Source organism: Lepus europaeus, chromosome 1, assembly GCF_033115175.1.
Source record: "Lepus europaeus isolate LE1 chromosome 1, mLepTim1.pri, whole genome shotgun sequence".
Lineage (NCBI taxonomy): Eukaryota > Metazoa > Chordata > Mammalia > Lagomorpha > Leporidae > Lepus > Lepus europaeus.
In genome coordinates, this window is record NC_084827.1 from 104,662,931 (window position 1) to 104,682,049 (window position 19,119).

Consider the following 19,119-nt stretch of genomic DNA (forward strand, 5'->3'; position numbering starts at 1 on the left):
ATCCAGGGAGCAACTTTGGGGGCAGAACCTTTACCTTTACTTTAAGGAAGCCTCCATGTGACATCAGAGACTAAAACGTGAGTGCCACAGCTCTTCCCTCTCTCTACCACAGACCCGTCCTGATGAAGTTTTCAAGAAATGTTCTTTCCAGTTCCTCATGTGCAACACAGACAGAATAATCTGAGTAAGAAATCAGAAAGATTATAAGGAAGAGAACAGAAATTAAATGTTGTGGGAAGATAGAGAATGATCTAGAAAGAAGGAAGTAAGCCCTGAAAACATCTACCCTAGCAACTGGTGTTATGTGGCCTTGTTTGTGGGGCAAAGATGAATGATCTCAATTGTCTTAATTTCCACATTAATAAAATGAGGCTGTTAACCTGTTGTAATGTTGTGAAAATTAAATGAAATGGAGTGTGACATATTTCCAGTACTCAGACAATTTTTTTGATATATACCCTATCATTTTCTTCTAGAAGTGTGGAGAATACAGAAGCTCCAATTGACTTCAAGGCATAAGGGTTCAAGTCTTCTATCTGCTGATATTGGCTGGATGACCAATAAGAGTCTTGGAGCTTTCATTTTCTGATGTATAAAATGGGGATAATAATGACTGCCTCATAAAGTAGCTGCATGGATTCAATACAATAATACATTTGAGAGTGCTTTAGGAAATGCAATAAAATATTGATTATTATATAATCAACAGAAATTTTATCTCTGCTAGACTGTGGATTCCCTGAGGGCAAGATCTATGTTTGATACATTTTTAAATAAAGACATGAATAATGACTGATAACTAAGAATTTCTGTATCACAGAGTGATACAGCATCAAGAGGATCCCTCCACAAAAGGTGAGTCAAAACTTTCCAAGAAGCAGCATCTTCTGATCTACAGAACAAAAAGAAGTTGTCACAGGAGATAGCAAGTGTTGAAAATCCCGTTGCTTGAGGCTCGCTCTGGGTGGCATTGACTTCCTACTGAAGGACACAGAGGAAGGCAGGTGCGAGTCTGACATAGTTAATTGGGAGATGTGTGGTCCTCTTGGAGCCTTTTCCTGAGAAGTGACAGAGTGCCTGCCAAGACTAATCAAATCCAACTGCTACCCACTTCTGCTGAATCATATGGGCTGTATTATAGCATCTGAAGGAACCTGGAATTTATCTCTCACGATGCTGAAGTCCTAGATAGGAAGTAGAAAGTCTGGGAGCACAGGTGGTGTTTTCATTTCTTCCTGCATTTGAAGGCTATAACTTTGGAAAGGACAGAGGATGGGAAAAGAAAGTAAATGATGTTAGGGAACAGGATTTCTTTTTTCCTGATCAAGGGTTAGAAGACCTTGCTCTTGGGCCAAATTTGGAATGCACAGGTTATGTTGACTTACTGGCCCGATATTTCCTGATTCAATTCAAAGGTAAAGTAAAAATTGCTTTCAAATTAAAAGAAAAGGCATAGTGAAGTATGACATTGATGGAATAATTAGTACTGGAATGTCTAGTAATTCTGAGGAGAAAAACAACAAGGGAATAAAATAATGTTCTCAAATGCTGTACATCAGTAACGTGAATATGAAGAGTTAGTAAGGATTGACACATGGCCATAAATGTGCATTCATAAGAATAACCTAGATTAGATTGGATAACATTTTTGATTAGAATACAACATTAGCAGCACAAAACATTACAGAAAGGAAGATGCAGAAATACATGAGGCCTGAAATGGTCAAGAAATATAAAAGACATGAAGAAATAAATGTAAATATTTCCAAACAAATATAAATACTTTATATTCAAAATTAACCTCATAGCAATAAGTTAAGAGATGGCTGGTTTAACAGATTTTTAAATGAAAAGGAACTAAAGATTTGAGTTTATGGTAAGGTTCACATGAATGTGTGGATGTTGAAGACAAACAGTCGCCAGCTGAATGAGTGTCACATGGCATTTCTCCTACACTCCACACCAGTAAGACCAGATTGATAGTATCTTATTTAGGTTTTAAGAGAGTCCTAGATAAAAGACAGGAAAAATATGAACACTTTGAATAATGAAAGGGCTGAAGACCATGTTAAATGAAGAATGATTAAAGCAACTATGGACAAAAAGGAAAATATGATAGGAACCACATGATGCTGCCTTCTATCTAACATATCGCAGGAAAATCAAGACTTACTGTGTATAATCAAAGAAGAAAGTGATCTAGCCATTGAGTGTGGATTCCAAGAAAACAGATTTGAATGAATACAAGTAGGACTTCCCAACAGTGTCTGTGGTTCAAAGAATGCTTAGGGCTATTGAGTGAGCAGAGGAACCTCCTGGATGTTACAAGTAACCCAGCACAAGTGAGAGAACCACTCTGTAAAAGTAAGGAGAGGAAGAAGGAATGAGAAAAAAGATATTTACTGAATCTTTCCTAGGTTCTCTCTTTCTCCCTTTCAATACATATGTAATACAATTTAAATTTGAAAGCAGTGTTGCTATCATTTTGCTCATTTTACAAATGCAAAAGCTAAAATTAGAGAAGTCATTTACTGGTCTAAGGTCAAACTGTTGGTAGATAGAAATAGGATTTAAGCTGTTTTTACCCTAAAATATAATATGCTTTATAAAAAATAAATGGAAGGCTATGGGCAAATACATTTTAACATATCACCATTACCAGAAAAATATATTAAAGTATTCTCATTGTGGGTGTACATCTACGAAGGGGAGATTTTTAAATACACACAAAATACATTTGTAACAACATGATGAAAATCATTCAAATCATGAATTTTGAGTGTTTTTCTTCAGTACTGAAAAATAAATTATAAAGTTTTGCATAATAAACATCCAAAAACTATAGCCTGTTTTAGAATCTATTGCTGAGTTTTTTGTAAAGGAGTAGATGAGAATGGAAATGATAAAAAAAGCTTCAGTTGCATTTAATGGAATAAATATTTAATATAAATAATCACTGAATACTGTTAATTTAGTATGGATAAACCAGTTACTTGATTATCTCTTTGTATTCAAACCACATTATACATACATTTATTCTGAATCAAAAAGAATTTCCACCTTTAACTAAGGGTCAATGATTAAGAAACTCTAACAAATCATTTGTGATTATAGATGTTTTGGGCTCATTCATGCTCACAGTAATAAATTAGCAATCATTAATATCAAAATATGTCTAGGTAAATATAACCTTTATGCCTATATATATATATATATATGGTTAATGTTTTAGTTCTATGGAAAATTTCATCTTAAGGCTAATTACTTAGATTTAGATATAACTCAAAAAGTAAAGATCAAAAATAAAAGAATGTCTTATTTTGACATAATTTTTAATTAAGCTAAATGTGAAGCATTGCTACAAATTTCATTATGTAAAAGCTTTGGAATGATAGCATGAAAATAGCAAATAATGTTGTATTACATGTTCTTTGAATACCTTATTGACAAGAACTATAACTTTTCCTGGATTAGATTCCTTTTTCTTCTTGTCCAAGTGATGCTTGGCAATGAAAACAGCCACTCGTGTTTTCCCACTCCCTGTAGGAAGGCAGATGATAATGTTCTTCCCTTCCAAGGCTGGCTGGGCAACTTCCATTTGGTAAGACCTAAGCTGCAGCTCTGGCTCAGGGGATCTTCTTACTGCTACATTGTCTTCATCTGAAAGAAATAAAGAAGAAAAACAAGAGGAAGGATAATCAAAAAAGTCTGCCCTTGTTTAGTACAAGCAATATTTCTTTTTGAGTATTTTTAATCCACAGTTGATTGAATCTGCAGATGTGGAACCCATGGACATGGAAGGTTAACTGTACACACAGGTGTGTATCTGTATGTACCCAAGGGGTTTTCAACAGTTTATGAAAAAGCACATTGTGTATGCACAGATTTTAAAACTTTGTTTGCACGTAAATATGCTTATCTTTCAATTCCCTTTTCTCACAGGCTTTTTGAGATAACTTGTGCAACTTCATTAGGATCTTTTCCCAATTTGAGACAACCAGGTTGTTACAGAATGATATTTAGGGAGTAGGAAGAAACTCTTCACATGCTAGCCTTTAGTTGGCTGGTTTTCATTGAAAAGTAAAAAAAAAAATTGCTGGTTTAACTAAATTGTGTCTAATTTTGCCATTTTGTTTTGAATATTGATTTTTATTCTTTCATCCTATGTATATCTCCACTTATTCATACTTTTCCTGAAATCCAAAACACAATATATTAGAAGTATTTTCAATTAATATGGATTTTTAAATTTAAAATACTGGTAAAACAGGTACTAGCCTACATTCATTTTGTGAATGCTAGAATAAGATTATTGTGACATATTTTGGTTTAGATACAATGTCTTTTGTTTAGAAGTGGCCTTATTTATTTGAGCCAGGAGAAAGATGTAAACATGAATAGTGTATAATGTGGAATGCAGTAAAATAAATATTATGCACTTTTAAAAGCCCTTTGTATGCTTTATATAATCACAAGAAGAAAAGAAAATGACAGTTCTTATCAGTATTTCATCATACATGAAATAAGTGCTCATTTTCTTATCAGTGATTGCGATAAAACTAAACTAATATGATCCCATTAACTTCAAAAAAGTTGCTGATGGTTCCATTTCACCAACTGAATGACTCTATTTAAGTGGGTTTTAACTTGTTTTGTTAGTACTTTCTAAATAGGTAGGAACATTCACACCAAATACCACTTAGGAAGAATCAGCTACTAACCTGGCAGGAAATTTGCCTTCTGTAATGGATGAGTAAAGAGAGATGCATTAGGTCTAAGCTATCATTGGATCATTTGCTGATTCAGTTAATATGATTTTCATAAGAAACTCATGCAGATTGCCAGCATTTAAAATACACATTGACAATTTTTGTTTCTCTGCTCCTTTTGAACTTTATTATATTTATGTAAGGCTCATATTATTTATGACCAAAATTGCTTCTACATATCCTTTAAATGGAAAATAAAAATCTTAATATTTTACCTCTATTGAGAATATTTATCATCTAACCTTTCCAAAAAGAAGTAAAATATTTACAAAGAAGATGTATGCTAAGAGTCATTTTGCTAACTTACTACATGATCTATGAAACTTTTAAAAGATATCAACAAATTCTGTTTAATTTCACAAATACATTACACTGGTACATTTTTTGCACAGATTTTAAAAATAGTAAAATGCTGTTTCCATAATAATGATTGTGCATGCTTTTTAAATGATGTTTTCTTTTTGTTTCCTGTGCTTAGTACTACATCTTTGAGTAAAAAAATAAAATAAAATAAATCAAAGGAGACAACACAGGCCAGCATTCTAAGTATCTTTACCAAGAATCTAGAAGCAAGATGAGGGTATCTTTTCCCTAACTTTCTCATCAGCATTTGTTACTTATTGGTTTTTGAATAGTAACCATTCTAACGGGGATGAGGTGATACCTCATTGTGGGTTTTATTTGCATTTCACTGATGGCTAGTGATCCTGAGCATCTTTTCATTGTGTTTCTGGCCATTTGTGTTTAATCCTCTAAAGAATACCTGTTCATAGCCTTAGCCTATTTCTGAACTGGATTGCTAGTTTTGTTGTTGTTGAGTTTCTTGTGCTCGTTATATATTCTGGATCTTACTCCTTCATGGTTGTATAGTTTGCAAATTTTTCTACCATTCTGTCAGTTGCCCTTTACTTTGTTGAGTGTTTCCTTTACTGTGCAGAAGCTTCTTAGCTTGATGTACTCTCATTTGTCTATTTTTGCTTTTATTGTTTGTGTTTTTGGGGTGTTATCTAAGAAGTCGTTGTCTATGCCAATATCTTAGAATGCTTCCCCTATGTTTTCTTCTACTAATTTAAGATCAGAGATTTAGATCTCTAATTCATTGTGAAGTGATTTTTGTATAGGGTATAAGGGAAGAGTTTTGTTTCATATTTTCACATGCAGAGATCAAATTTTTCCAATACCATTTGTTGAAGAGATTGTCCTTTCTCCAGGAAGTGAATTTAGCTCATTTGTTGAAGATTAGTTGTGGATGTATGGATTAATTTCTGGGGTCTCTGGTCTGTTCCATTGGTCCACATGTCTATTCTTCTGCCAGTACCCAATTATTTTGATTAGAACTGCACTGTAATATGTTTTGAAATCAGGTATTGTGATGCCTTCAGCTTTATATTTATTCTTTTCTTTTTGACAGGCAGAGTGGACAGTGAGAGAGAGAGACAGGCAGAGTGGACAGTGAGAGAGAGAGACAGAGAGAAAGGTCTTCCTTTACCATTGGTTCAATCTCCAATGGCCGCCGCGGCCAGCGCGCTGCAGCCGGTACACCACACTGATCCAAAGGCAAGAGCCAGGTGCTTCTCCTGGTCTCCCATGGGGTGCAGGGCCCAAGCACTTGGGCCATCCTCCACTGCACTCCCGGCCCCAGCAGAGAGCTGGCCTGGAAGAAGGGCAACCAGGACAGAATCCGGCACCCCGACCAGGACTAGAACCCGGTGTGCTGGCGCCGCAAGGCGGAGGATTAGCCTATTGAGCAACGGCGCCAGCCTTATATTTATTCTTTAGAATTGCTTTAGCTATTTGAGGTCTCTTTTGATTCTACATGAATTTTAGAGTCATTTTTTTTTTTCAGATCTGAGAAGAACATCTTCAGTATTTTGATTAGGATTTCATTAAATCTATAAATTGCTTTGGATAGTATGGACATTTTTATGCATTAGTGGAAATGTAAATTCAAACAACCATTATGGAGACAGCATGGAGATTCCCCAGAAAACTGAAAAATAGATCTACCATATGACCCAACCATTCTACCCCTGGGAATTTACCCAAAGGAAATGAAATCATCATATGAAAGAGTTAGCTACACCTCCATGTTTATAGCAGCTCAGCTCACAATAGTTGATATGGAATCAACCCAGAAGTTCAACAGCTAATTTCTGGGGTCTCTGCTAAAGACATTACAGTATATATAGAAGAAGGAATACTACTCAGCTGTAAAAAATAATGAAATCTTGTCTTTCACAACAAAATGGATGCGACTGGAGACAATAATGTTTAGTGAAATCCATCAGTCCCCCCCAAAAATATCATATTTTCTCTAATTTGTGGTAACTAATATATAGACTACAATAAAAGGTATATGAGTGAAATTGACATTTTGAGATTTGATTATTGCTTATCACCCTTGTCTATACTCTTGAGGAACAGTGGTTTTTCTACCTACTGCTTGTTGAATTCTTCATTTAGCAGAGAGTTAAGCTGGTGATTATAAAGAAAAGTGAAAGTATGTCTTTGTAAAAATTACAAGAAAATAAGGAAGTAAAGATAAGAGAGGTAGGGAATGAGGGAGAGATGGAGAGGTGGGAAGTTCCATTAAGTTATTATAGCTGTGAATATGAATTACACAAAATTTGTTCCCTTTGTGTAAATAAAATATTTCAAAACAAAATGAGTAATATATCAGCATCACTCGTGCATCTTAAATGTTTATTGCACTAATAATTTAAGATGAGTTTGACTGTTAAAAGGGCTATTGTGTTCAAAATTTAACTCTAGAACCAAAGTATTGAGATCAATTATATATGTTTTTGAGTCAATATTAGGAGATCTAGTGGGTAGCCCTACATATAAATGAGAAGCACAGAATGGATATGGAAAAAATTAGAGTTGGATTCAATGTGAGAATAGCATCCAAAGATAAAGAGCTGGATGACTGCTAAATATGCAGCCAGATTCTTGCCTTATCACATCCTCTAACATAGGGATGGAAGAATTTATCCACATAAGAAATGAAAACAGAGTTTTCTTTTCTCTTTCACTGGAAGGAGATAACAGGGGTGATATCAATAAACCTGGTGCCAATTGCCTTCATAAAAGAAATGTTTAAGTTCTTGTTTACTTATTTTTGGCTCTTTCTGAATAGTGTAATAAATTAAATACAACAATTAAAATGGTACTAAAAATATATACAGATTTTAAATAATATCATGCCATACTTCTATAACAAATATTGGTCAAACCTTGAAATGATATTGTCCCATGAAAATGGCCAAAAATGAAATCAAATAGGTTTAAATAGTAATATTCTGTTGGAACCACACCATGTGGCAAATTTCATTCTCACATTGATTTTGACAGCTGAGTTATTCTTGGAGAGAAAAGGTCTGTCACTGCATGTGTTTGAAATTGACAAAGTATTCCTCTACCTATAGTATGTAGCCACCAAAAACATGCCATTCCAGCTGGACAAATATTAATAGGCATTCCCTAGAAATAGTAAGGAGACACTTTCTATCTATGAGTCCAACGAGTATTAACAAAAACATTGTCACTTTGAGAAGCAGGATATCTCTCTGAAAGTGGGAAATAGACCAAAAAAAAAAAAAAAAAACCCAACACCCTATCATAATATCATAATATAATTAGAAATGTAAGTATCAGCACTTATGTTTTATACTGGAGTAATATTTCTGCAAAGGATCATGATGCAATTGGTTTGGGTGCAGTCATAATCGTTACAGCACATTTTTTGACTTTCAAAGAGGACAAAGAAATATACAATAAGGGCCCTTTAGATGACAACATCAAGGGTTAAACTATAATAACAAACACTGCAATACTCTTCAGTAACTCTATCCAGTATGTGTTTAGCAATTCTTCAATCTATCTAGAGACCTTTTAGAATTGGATTCATTTCTAGCTCAGCTTAGAGCATGCATCTGACAGTAAGGCATTTCATAATTTTATCATTTCAGAATTTTTCTGCCCACTGCACAAAATAATCCCTTGTAAGAAAGCACTGACCTGTCAGGAGGTTCAAGGAGTGTCCCTTGAAAATGTTTTCACAAATGTATTTTCCTTTAAAATGTATTTGAGTTTCAAAGTGATTTGCGTTCAGATTTATCGTGTTTTTCATGCCACATTGAGAACTAAAAATCAGCAAATACATTTGCTAATAGCTCTAAATAGGCAAAATGCCCTGCACACAGAGGATACACATTAAATATTTATTGAATGAATGAATATTGTTGAAAAGCCCTTACCTAGACAAATAAAAATTAGGATGATGTCCAGAAGCTTAAAACAACACATAAAGATGTTAAATATTAACTAGAGTGTATTTTGAGTTCTAGCATCAATAGCACATAACACAAATGTTAATTATTAAATTTAACAATTTCATGACAAATATAGGAAAACACACAATCCACAGAAAAAACTGCAAGAACTTCATAAACAGTGAGTTGAACAGAAAATGGATTAACACTTTAATTACACTAAAATAATGACTGGCATTTTGGTGAATTGGGTTTCTTTAATTTAACCTGTTCTAATCAAAGGGATTCAGAAGTGTGATCATAAAAAAAGATATATGAGTGTACTTCAAAAATAAATGGACATGGAATTCAGATAAATTTATTTCTATGCATGTTTTTTTACAAAATCCATGCATTTTTTTCATAATATACATTTTCTGTGAACTTTTGGAAGACTTCTTGTATGTATGGATTTCAAAATTTTCCTGCACCAAAATAACTTATCTACAAACAAACTTGTTCACGTTCCTTCATACGAATAAAAAAATGGTAAAATCCAATTTTAAAAGCATTTAGGGAAGATGACCATTGTTATATAAACTACTTTGCCCTTTTATGCTTATCATGTACATACATGTCTGTGATTCTTCTGATAATGAGGAATAATCTGAATTACATGGTATTTTCTACGTGGAAACAACTCAATCACAAGTAAAGAATAAAGTATTTTGTTTCTTAATTTTTCAGTTTTCTACTGCTTCTTAGCTGGCCACATGGCAAAGTATGTCTTTGTAATTTGTTAAATCTAATTTTGAAATATATCAAGCATATAGACAAATATTGAAAGATGTATAAAGATATACCATCACCCATCATCCGTACTTAGAAGATGTTAATATTTTAGCTCAATAACAATCATGGAAACACATATTGGAGTAGAGAAAGAAACTATTTGAAGTTTACCAGACTGGCAATTTTAGAAAATATGATCAGAAGATATATTGATTAATGTGTGAATGTTTGGGAACAGGCATTCTGTTATTATTAGGGAGATACATAACCAATATAAAGAGCAATTAGTATATTTTACATATAGTGACCAAACTATTTTATAACGCTACTGTGATTCAAGAGATTTGTATTGGAAATTTTTAAACTTTATGTCTAGTTTCTAGTTTTTGATTTTAAGAGGAATTCTGTTATTTGAGGTATCCGCAGTCATACCTCTCTTATTGATAGTATTAATGTTTTTATTCAAAATCTATGTTTTTCATTTTTTATTTTAATTTTAATTAATTTTTAACAGATTCAACATGATTTGCAGGTACAAGTCTAAGAACATAAAAAAGCAGTTTGGGGGAATAAATAAATAGACACAATTAAATGCAAAATTAAATTCAGTCAAATGAATTGAAACAGATATGATAAACAAAAAAGATGTCATGATGCTATGGAATATGACATATGCCAGACCAAAAGATAGGAACTGGATCAGAGTTAGATAGTTTGGTCCTAAGACATTGTAAGTTGTACTTTTAAAGAAAATGAATGGCAAGTTTCCAAAATAACTTCACTGTGGAAAAGAATTGCTTTAATTGCATAAATACATTAGGGAGGGTATGAACAGCCCCCATGAATTCCACTATATGGTGTCTTATTTCACACTTTTTAAGGTTTACACAACAGTTAGGCAGTACCTGAATCACTTCCCATGGTGCCTGAATCACTGCCCATGTTGCTGTTATGTCCAAGACTTTCATCTAAGCAGCTGACACTTCCTTCTGCCAAACTTGTGTCTGATTCTGCAAAGGAAAACATTTTAAAATATTTTAAAAATATTTCTGAGAATAAACGTATTTTAGCTGCACACCTCTACAGCACACAGTACATACAGTTCAGTGCAAGTGGAGAAAGCACACCCAGACAATTATGAATAAAAGGTAAGAGTTTCTGGCAGGCTATGTTAAAAAAAAGTCCACTGTGAATGAGCAGCTGCTGGGTGGTGAATCAAATACATATCACCTACTTAAAGTTCTATGCTTCCTATATGAGAGCTAATGCAAATTTCTAGGGATTTATGACTTTTGTTATCTTTTTCTATGCACCTTTTGCTCCCCCAAAAGAATATCTAAACTTGATATTGGCTTTTAAACCAAAAGTTTTATTTGGAATCCATTGAGCTATTTTCACTTAAAATATTAGAGAACTAAGAAGACATATGACTCTATTGATCAGTTATGAAGATAATATTTCAGTGATAAACATAAATTTAAAACATCAAGAGGACCTTACTCAAAAACAATATATTAAGGTCTGGCATCCTAATTGTACTAGAAGCTTATTAAGCAATACATGTTTTTGCTTAATTAAACGAAGTCTCTACAATCTAGTTAGGAGTGTGTATGAATGTTAGTACACACCCTTTGGTTATTAATCCCATTTTCTGACTTTCGTACTCAATATCAATTCTTTGAAAACCTTCTTTCCTTTGGGGCAGAATTCCTTCCTTACATTTTATTTCCAAAGACTTGGGCAATCTCTTCCATATGGATCAGAACTATATTTAATCTGGCAAAATTCGGTGCAAGGTGATTGATTACTATTGTGGTCTTTTGAATCTGAAAGAACTTGTGAAATTTGCTGTTGACTTTGTTTTGTTCTTAAGTTTCCCTGATTTTTAAATGGGGCTAATATCAATTACCTTATGGAATTTAATAACCATTAGGTAATATTGAGCCCAATATGCTCTTGCTGGAATTGGAAAATGAAGTAAGAAACAAATAGTTGATATATTGCTAGGGTAAGAGTACCATTTAATAATTTACAGTTCAGAATATTTCATAACACTTGTTAATTACTACTTCATCCTAAAGTTCCCCAATGCACTAATAAATTATATTCAAGTAGCCTCAAGCTGCTTAAAACTAGAGTGAGTTCTATATATTTAGGACTATATAAAGAAACGGATGAAAAACAGACACATTCTAGGATGCTGGTGAAACGCTGGAAGAGATGGAATACAACCAAACCACAAGTATGTTGCAGAGTATTTTCCTTAGCTAGTTAATTTTTTGAGTCAGATGCAGTATAGTTATACAGTATAAAAATCACTTTTTAATGTATACGTCAATGAGTCTGGTAAGAGCACACAGCTCTGTATCCTGTCACAAGTAAGAAATTTCCATCACCGCTAAGAGTCCCTGCCTGCCCCCTCTGAAGTCAATTCCCTAATATTATCCTCTGGCAAGCGCTGACCTGGTTTCTGTCCCCATCATTTTGCTTTTTCCAGACTGTCAGGCAGAGGGATGCATGACATATGTAGGCTTTGTGTAGGGCTGCTTTAACTTAGCATGAGACATTTGAGATTCATCCATGGTGTTGATGTATCAGTAATTTCTTCCTTTTTATTGCAGACTAGTATTCCCTAGGGTGTCTGTGACATCTCAGATGTCTTCCTTACGATTTGGGCAGGTCTTTAACTCATAAGATAGAATAGAGTTTCAGCCAATGCTAATCGAATGTGCAAAACATCTTTCTTAAAATTTAGAACACAGTTGATACAAAAGTTGTAGAAAAAGTCTCAATGGACATACATATTGTTTAAGTTTATTAGCATAACATAAATAGACTAATGTGAAAATACTGTGTTATCAGTTGTTGTAGATTAGCTCTAAAATTCAGATTTGAGGAATCCCTTATGATCACACAGGAAAACCTGCACATCTCACTGAGAGGTTTTAAATATGGCACTTTGCAATTCCCAGAGGAATGTCTTGTTAGAAGCTCAGAGGCGAGTGTGGGATAGAACTGTCAAGTAGAGGAGAGCTCTGGGCAGATGTACTGATGAAAAGAGAGTATGATTTGTAAGGAAAAGGCAAGGTGTAAAATGAGATGGGAAAATGTCATTGCCAGGATAATTCTATATCTAGCAATATAGCCCAGGATTTTGAGGCCAAAAAAGTGAATGTTGACATGCTTTTCATTTGTTGTTTTAAATGTAGTATTGAGAATTGAAACAAATATCAAAATTACTGAAAAATGCTGACAAATATTATCTAAAATCCAACACTCATCAAGTTTTCCACTAAGTGTAACAGAAATGGAGATGATTTGTACTTCAGTTTCTAGTCACTAGCAGTTACATCAGAATCTTAAGCCCTTTTATAAATGTAAAGCCAAGATTTCTCCGAAGCTTAGTTTTGACTTAGACAAGTTTGGCGGAAAGGGAAGCTATTTATACAATCTGCACAAACAACTTATTAATTCTATAGAAAATTACAATAAAATAGGGTATTATATAATCATTATCTGAATTATTTTGATTTCCCAGATCTGCAATGTGTCAGAAGGACACTGAGTTCAGAGCTATCCCAGAGAGAATGAAAATTGCATTTTAAGCTGTCTGCATCCTCTATGGTGGACACCCATTATCACCTCGATTTTATAGGTGGGAAATCAAGGCTCAGAGAGGTTAAATGACTTCTCCAGATCACACAGCTAGAATGGGTCAGAATTCTCATTTTCTGAATCTTAAGTCTAGGGTTAGAGTGCTTTTTTTCCAACCTCAAGTGCATCTCATGATTTCTGGGAAGCTTTGTGAACAAGGAAACAATACCGTACCGACAGTGTTAATTGAGAAGAAAGGATTTCTTTTGTTGTTAACAGCAATAGACATTTTTATTGTAATGTCAAATTTTCTACCAATGTGAAAACGGAGATTGTCTTTCCAAAAAAAATTTAGTGAGATGATTTGTACTTTGTTAATATTGCTGATTTCATTGACAGACTTTCATTTTTACCTTTAAGCATTCACACTCATTTTTAAACTTGTTTTGCATCCAAGTTAAAACAAACTACTCTGTGTTGCACAAAGTTAGTGTGAATAATTCTGATGGGGAGTATTATGAAAATGAAAGTGGTTATCAAGAGCTGATTTATCTGTCATTTTAAGAGAATATAAGTCTCCAGCTTCTTCACATAAAAATAATTTTGTTTCCAAGGCAGCAAATTCTTACGAATTTATATATATATACATATATATATGTATATATATATATATATATATATATATATTTGCTTTCGTGGGAGTGGAAGTACTGAAGGAAATAAATTTAATAATAAAATAAAATATAGTGTATTTCCCATAACACCAAGAATGCCTTCCCTAAAGGTTTTCCTTCTATATGCACTTTAAAAAAATCATATTATAGTCATACACCCTAAAAAGCAAGCTCAAGAAAGTGCTTCTGTGACACCAGAAAATAAACCAACCTATATAGTTTACATGTGAAAAAATTTCTACACTTGATTTATTTAGAATTATCTTATTTTGTTTTTTGTACTTCTCAAAGTACATCACTCTGGACTTGTCATATAAATCAGATTATGCGTGTGTGATTTTAGAGTAGAAAATATAAAATAAAATCAATGGAGCAGGGTGCTGCCATAAAAAACAGTGTGGACTCTAAAGGATTGGTCTCTGGATTGGAACTCAGCCACTGTGAACAAATGACCAAACCTTTAAAAATAAAATGTAAATGTAGTCCTATTTTCTAATTTACTTGAGGATGATTTTGTTAGAGAAAAGAAAAGAATCTTGAAAAGAAACAAACATTAAATTCTATATAGCCGCTGCATAAAGGGCTTTGAATATCAGAATTACGTTGTGTAACAGGTTAGTTAACTTTTATATAAGGTGCCATTTCCCCTAGGGAAAATATTAAAGCTAGCTATAAAACAAATTAGTAAATGATGCTAATCCTTGTTAAAGAAAAGTGGTTATTCATATCAAACACTATTGGCGTGAAAGAAAATTATACCCATCCAGTTAAAAGATGGAATTTTCTGTGATAGCTTTGTAAACAACACAAAAAAGAACAGCTTTGCTTACAACAACTCTGAGTGTCTACGACCAGTCCATAAGCCATGGGAAAAAAACGGCCTCATTCTGTAATCACAGATTGAATATTTTGCTAATATGGCAGAAATATGAACTAGGATCCAAGAAATTTCATATTTAACATACCCTAGACCTTAAATACTTTGAATTTATTTTTATATCATTTAGAAACCAAAAATACTGAAATTTAAACAATTTTTCAAATTAAAAAAAAAAAAAAAAACAACCCTTAGTTGAAGGCCTTTTCAGATCTATTTTAATGTAAAGTCTGCCCTCTACTGGAAAATGTTATTTTCACAAGTAGTGGACAACTACATTGTTTACTCAGAGCTAAGCTTTATTAGGTAAAATACAAACTGTGTTTCTGTTCCTACCAGGTGAAGGTGACGTCTCGCCTACTTTCAGCCCCAAAACAACTCCACTTCCTTTCCCCTTGCCTCAGTCTGTCATAGGTTCTCTTTGCTGACAAGCGTTTTGTATTCCAGCAGGAAATAATGAAAAGGAAAGGGCCTTTGTGTGTGCTGAGCAAGAAGAACACCAACAGCTTTGCTCTCTAAGGAAGCCTGGAGATGGTCTAATTCCACTTCCCATGCTAATGTTATGTTTATGCGACTTCTGATCTTATTCGGCATTTAGCCTCACCTCCGTAGCCCTCCCCGACTTCCCTCCAGCTTCAGCTCAAACCATCAAACAAAGATTTCCCCGAAAGCTCATATCACGTGTGCACAACGGACTTCTTCTGTGTGCTCGCGTTCATACTACTAATAAGTGTTTCCTTTTCTTTTGAAATAACTTATTCTCAATCCTTCTTGAGAGGAAATAGATCACTTTTATCTTCAGCTCTATGTATATCACTCTACACATACACTCGCTCACATTTTGGTCTGTCAGATTCTGTTCTCTGTGCCAAGGAACATGTGTTCCTGCAGAATGGAGAGAAGCCACCTCCACCCACCTTGCATATTCTCTCCTGGATCCAAGCTTCTAGGAAATGAGTTCCCCAAAGAGAAAAATCAGACTCCTAGAGCCACAGGCCCACATGGCTATCCAAGGTGCTCCTCTGCTCCTGTTTATAGCATTTCTACTGCTGAAATGCTTCAATCAGAATTAAGTTTGAATTGCATGTAAAGATAGCATCAGCTGTGTCATCCATCCCCTTTAGCCTTCGGACTTGAGTCCTAATGCAACAGGATTGTTAATAAGCAACGCCCCTCCGTATGACCTATCCATTTACTGCCAGTCAGTCACGGCTGCAGCATGTCCCAGAGACCAATCAATCATGAATGATGAGCCGGATACCAACGCGAGAAGTCAGTCTTGGCAATAACGAAGTGTAGGGATGGCAAGGTGGAAGGCAATTTGGAAATCTTTCTTGGGTTATAGACACCTGCTGAGAAAGGCAACAGGAATAAGCAGACAAGAAGAAAGGATAGGAAGAGGGATGTTCATGGGGGTTCATCGTGAAGGAGAAGAGCCATGACTGAAGAATGTCTATTTCCGTGGTGTAGATATTCCCACCACGGCAAGTTTCATGCGATCAGTGTCCTGTCAGAATTCTCCTCTAATTAAGAACTTTGCTAGAAACATCGTCTGAGATGATCACGCATGCCCTGTGCTGGTATTTCATGGTCATCCAGTAAGTGGTAAACTTGTATTTGTGTGTGTGTGTGTGTGCCCTGGGAAAAGCAGTGAAAAAACGACAAAGAAACCTGTGGACTCCCATTGAGTTTAGAGACCTTCTCTCTCATCACCCTTCTCCACAAGGGCTTCCCTCCCAAACTGCTCCCCTATCTTTTCCATGCATTTGCTCATGATGGTTCTGCAGCTGAAAACATTTCCTGCCACAACGACTTACAAAATCCCGCAAAAGATCTTCAAGGCTCAGAGAAAGTACACTGTATTTCTCTCCTGAGAAGTTTTTTAAGATTAATCTTCCTTCTTTCACAAACCTTCTCACCCCTTACTATGTAGGGCCCATGATTCTTTTGCTATGGGTAGGTTACTGTTTCTCCTATGAGTATGTCACTGGCTTTTGTGAGCTGGATATAAATGTCCTTAGGGTAAACCCAATGCTTCAGTGTTTAGTTCCCTCAGTAACATAATCTGACCATCCTCTTCCTGCCTGTTATTCTGGCTTACAGTCCAAATTAAAATGGAAATCATTGCTTTTGTGAAAACTTTGTTTTAAAAGCTTTAAGTATGTAGCCATAATTGGACGTCATGAGAATAAATACAGCATGTATTAACTGCAATCTAGGAAGATTTCTTTCTGCCTCATTCCTAACATAAGAACCACAGCCTTTCTGAAAATATTTCTCGATTGTAAGTCCTATAATTGACACAGATAGTTCACGGTAAGTTTAAATAAAATACAAACTTATAAAATCTTTGAGCAAGCACCAATATCATCAGCATCATATCTCTCTGTGTCCCTCCCTCTCTCTGTCTCTCTCTTTCCCCCTGTCAACTCAAATTAATATCTGCCTTTTATATTGCGTCAGTAATATTGCTAGTTCTCAATAATTAATGATACCCAGATTCAGAAATATACAGGAATAAAGAACTCTCTTAAATCCTGAAGCAGGATAGGGATTCTGATACTATATTATTGTACATTAATATGGCAATTATCCTTTCTATTTAAGTCTGAAATGCCATGGTATTTATTTCTAGAGATTCTAAAAATCTCTGATTTCTACAGGTTAATGCTATAAATCATTATTCTTGTCCTCAAGTGGGAATATAAATTTTGTGACATTTTTACAGAAATTAGTATAGGCCAAATCTAAGATTGGACTTTGATCTATAAAAAAAGCAAAACAAAACAACAACAACAAAAAAGTGCTATAACAGATTGGGCCAGGGAGAAGGAGGCTGTTTTATAAAGGTCAATTTTTAAACCCCTCCTACAGAACATGATCTATGCAAAATATATCCACAATATATTCCAAAGCATAATGTCACCGGATAAACCTAAGGAGTTGAACATATGGGGGAATATGAGAAAGAAGGTATTAAAGTCTGAAAACAAGCAGGTTTGTAAGCTCATTAGCCGGGGTGGAATTTTAAAATCTTCACGTGAATGAATATATAAATCAAAATATACACATGCATTCATAGTCATGCGCACTGAATATTCACACACACCACATTTCTACAGTTACATTATAATCTTCCACATTGCAACAGTGAAATTCCAGTCTCTTTATAAATGTACAAGCGCCCTCTGCTGGCCAATTTGGGGTATCTGCGTTTTTTAGTTTCACAACAGGGAGCTCTTAACAGTGTTTGAAGGATTTTCTGTTCAATCCTGCATGAAAGTAAGTTTATTCCAAATAAAATAAATCGTACTTAGTTTTAAATACAATTTATGTTATGCTACTATAGAGACTTTTAAAATCGTAAAATAAAAATGTTAGTGTAAACTAACTACTCATTTGTTTTGACAAGCAACAATAGCAGACAATTAAACATGATAGTACAACCAATTTTGCTGTAAGATTATAGAATTAAGGTGTCTACATAACTGTTCACTTGATGTAAATAAAATATTTTAATAGAAGAAAATTATTTGAGTTTTATGTTACTCTGGCATTTTCTAGGGAAGTGTTAGTCCAAAAAACACTACTGTTTTGTGTATCACCTTGTGATCATATGAGAAGTGTTACAAGGCAACAGCATATGACATCCAGCATTAAAGAGAGTGTAGTAGCCTAAGAACGTTTCAAATGTTGTTTAGAAACGGTTCTGTTGATTTTAGAGAAGGGTGCATTTTAGGAGGGAAATATTTTTTGGTATACCTTAATTAGTAAATATTTTGTTAATAGGAAGTAGTTGATCACCCATGGAGGTGGGGAAAAAAGAACAAATGCCGGCTCCCACGTGTGGAGACACGGTGAAGTCCTCTCCAGATTATTCACTGCAGAATTCTGAAACATCACTGGTAGAATGAAAGGGAGAGGTGCTTAAAATCATTTTCTGGAGGTATGAGGTGATGACATGGTCATTATGCGTTGTATGCACACATCATGAGATCACAATGTTTGCTCCTACAAAAATAGATAACTAAATGAAACTGACTTCAGGGTGGACTACTGTGGATAATGGTAGTGTGTCTTACCCATCTGGCGGGTTAAGGGGTAAAAGTTGTTAAAAACAATATATGATTTTCAAATCCATCAATAGGCTATGATATGCA

The 19,119-nt window shown here is 34.4% G+C and overlaps 1 protein-coding gene across 2 annotated transcripts in view; it reads right to left on the minus strand.

Annotated features, from left to right (window-relative positions):
• The window catches only part of IFIH1 (interferon induced with helicase C domain 1), a 60,425-nt gene that overhangs the window by 20,549 nt on the left and 20,757 nt on the right, over positions 1-19,119 (minus strand). For both annotated transcript variants that reach the window (XM_062187441.1, XM_062187432.1), the window contains exons 4-5: positions 10,720-10,824; positions 3,440-3,660 (exon numbers count right to left, since the gene is read on the minus strand). In XM_062187441.1, coding sequence (XP_062043425.1) covers positions 3,440-3,660; positions 10,720-10,824 — 326 coding nt within the window. The remainder of the gene's footprint in view (positions 1-3,439; positions 3,661-10,719; positions 10,825-19,119) is intronic.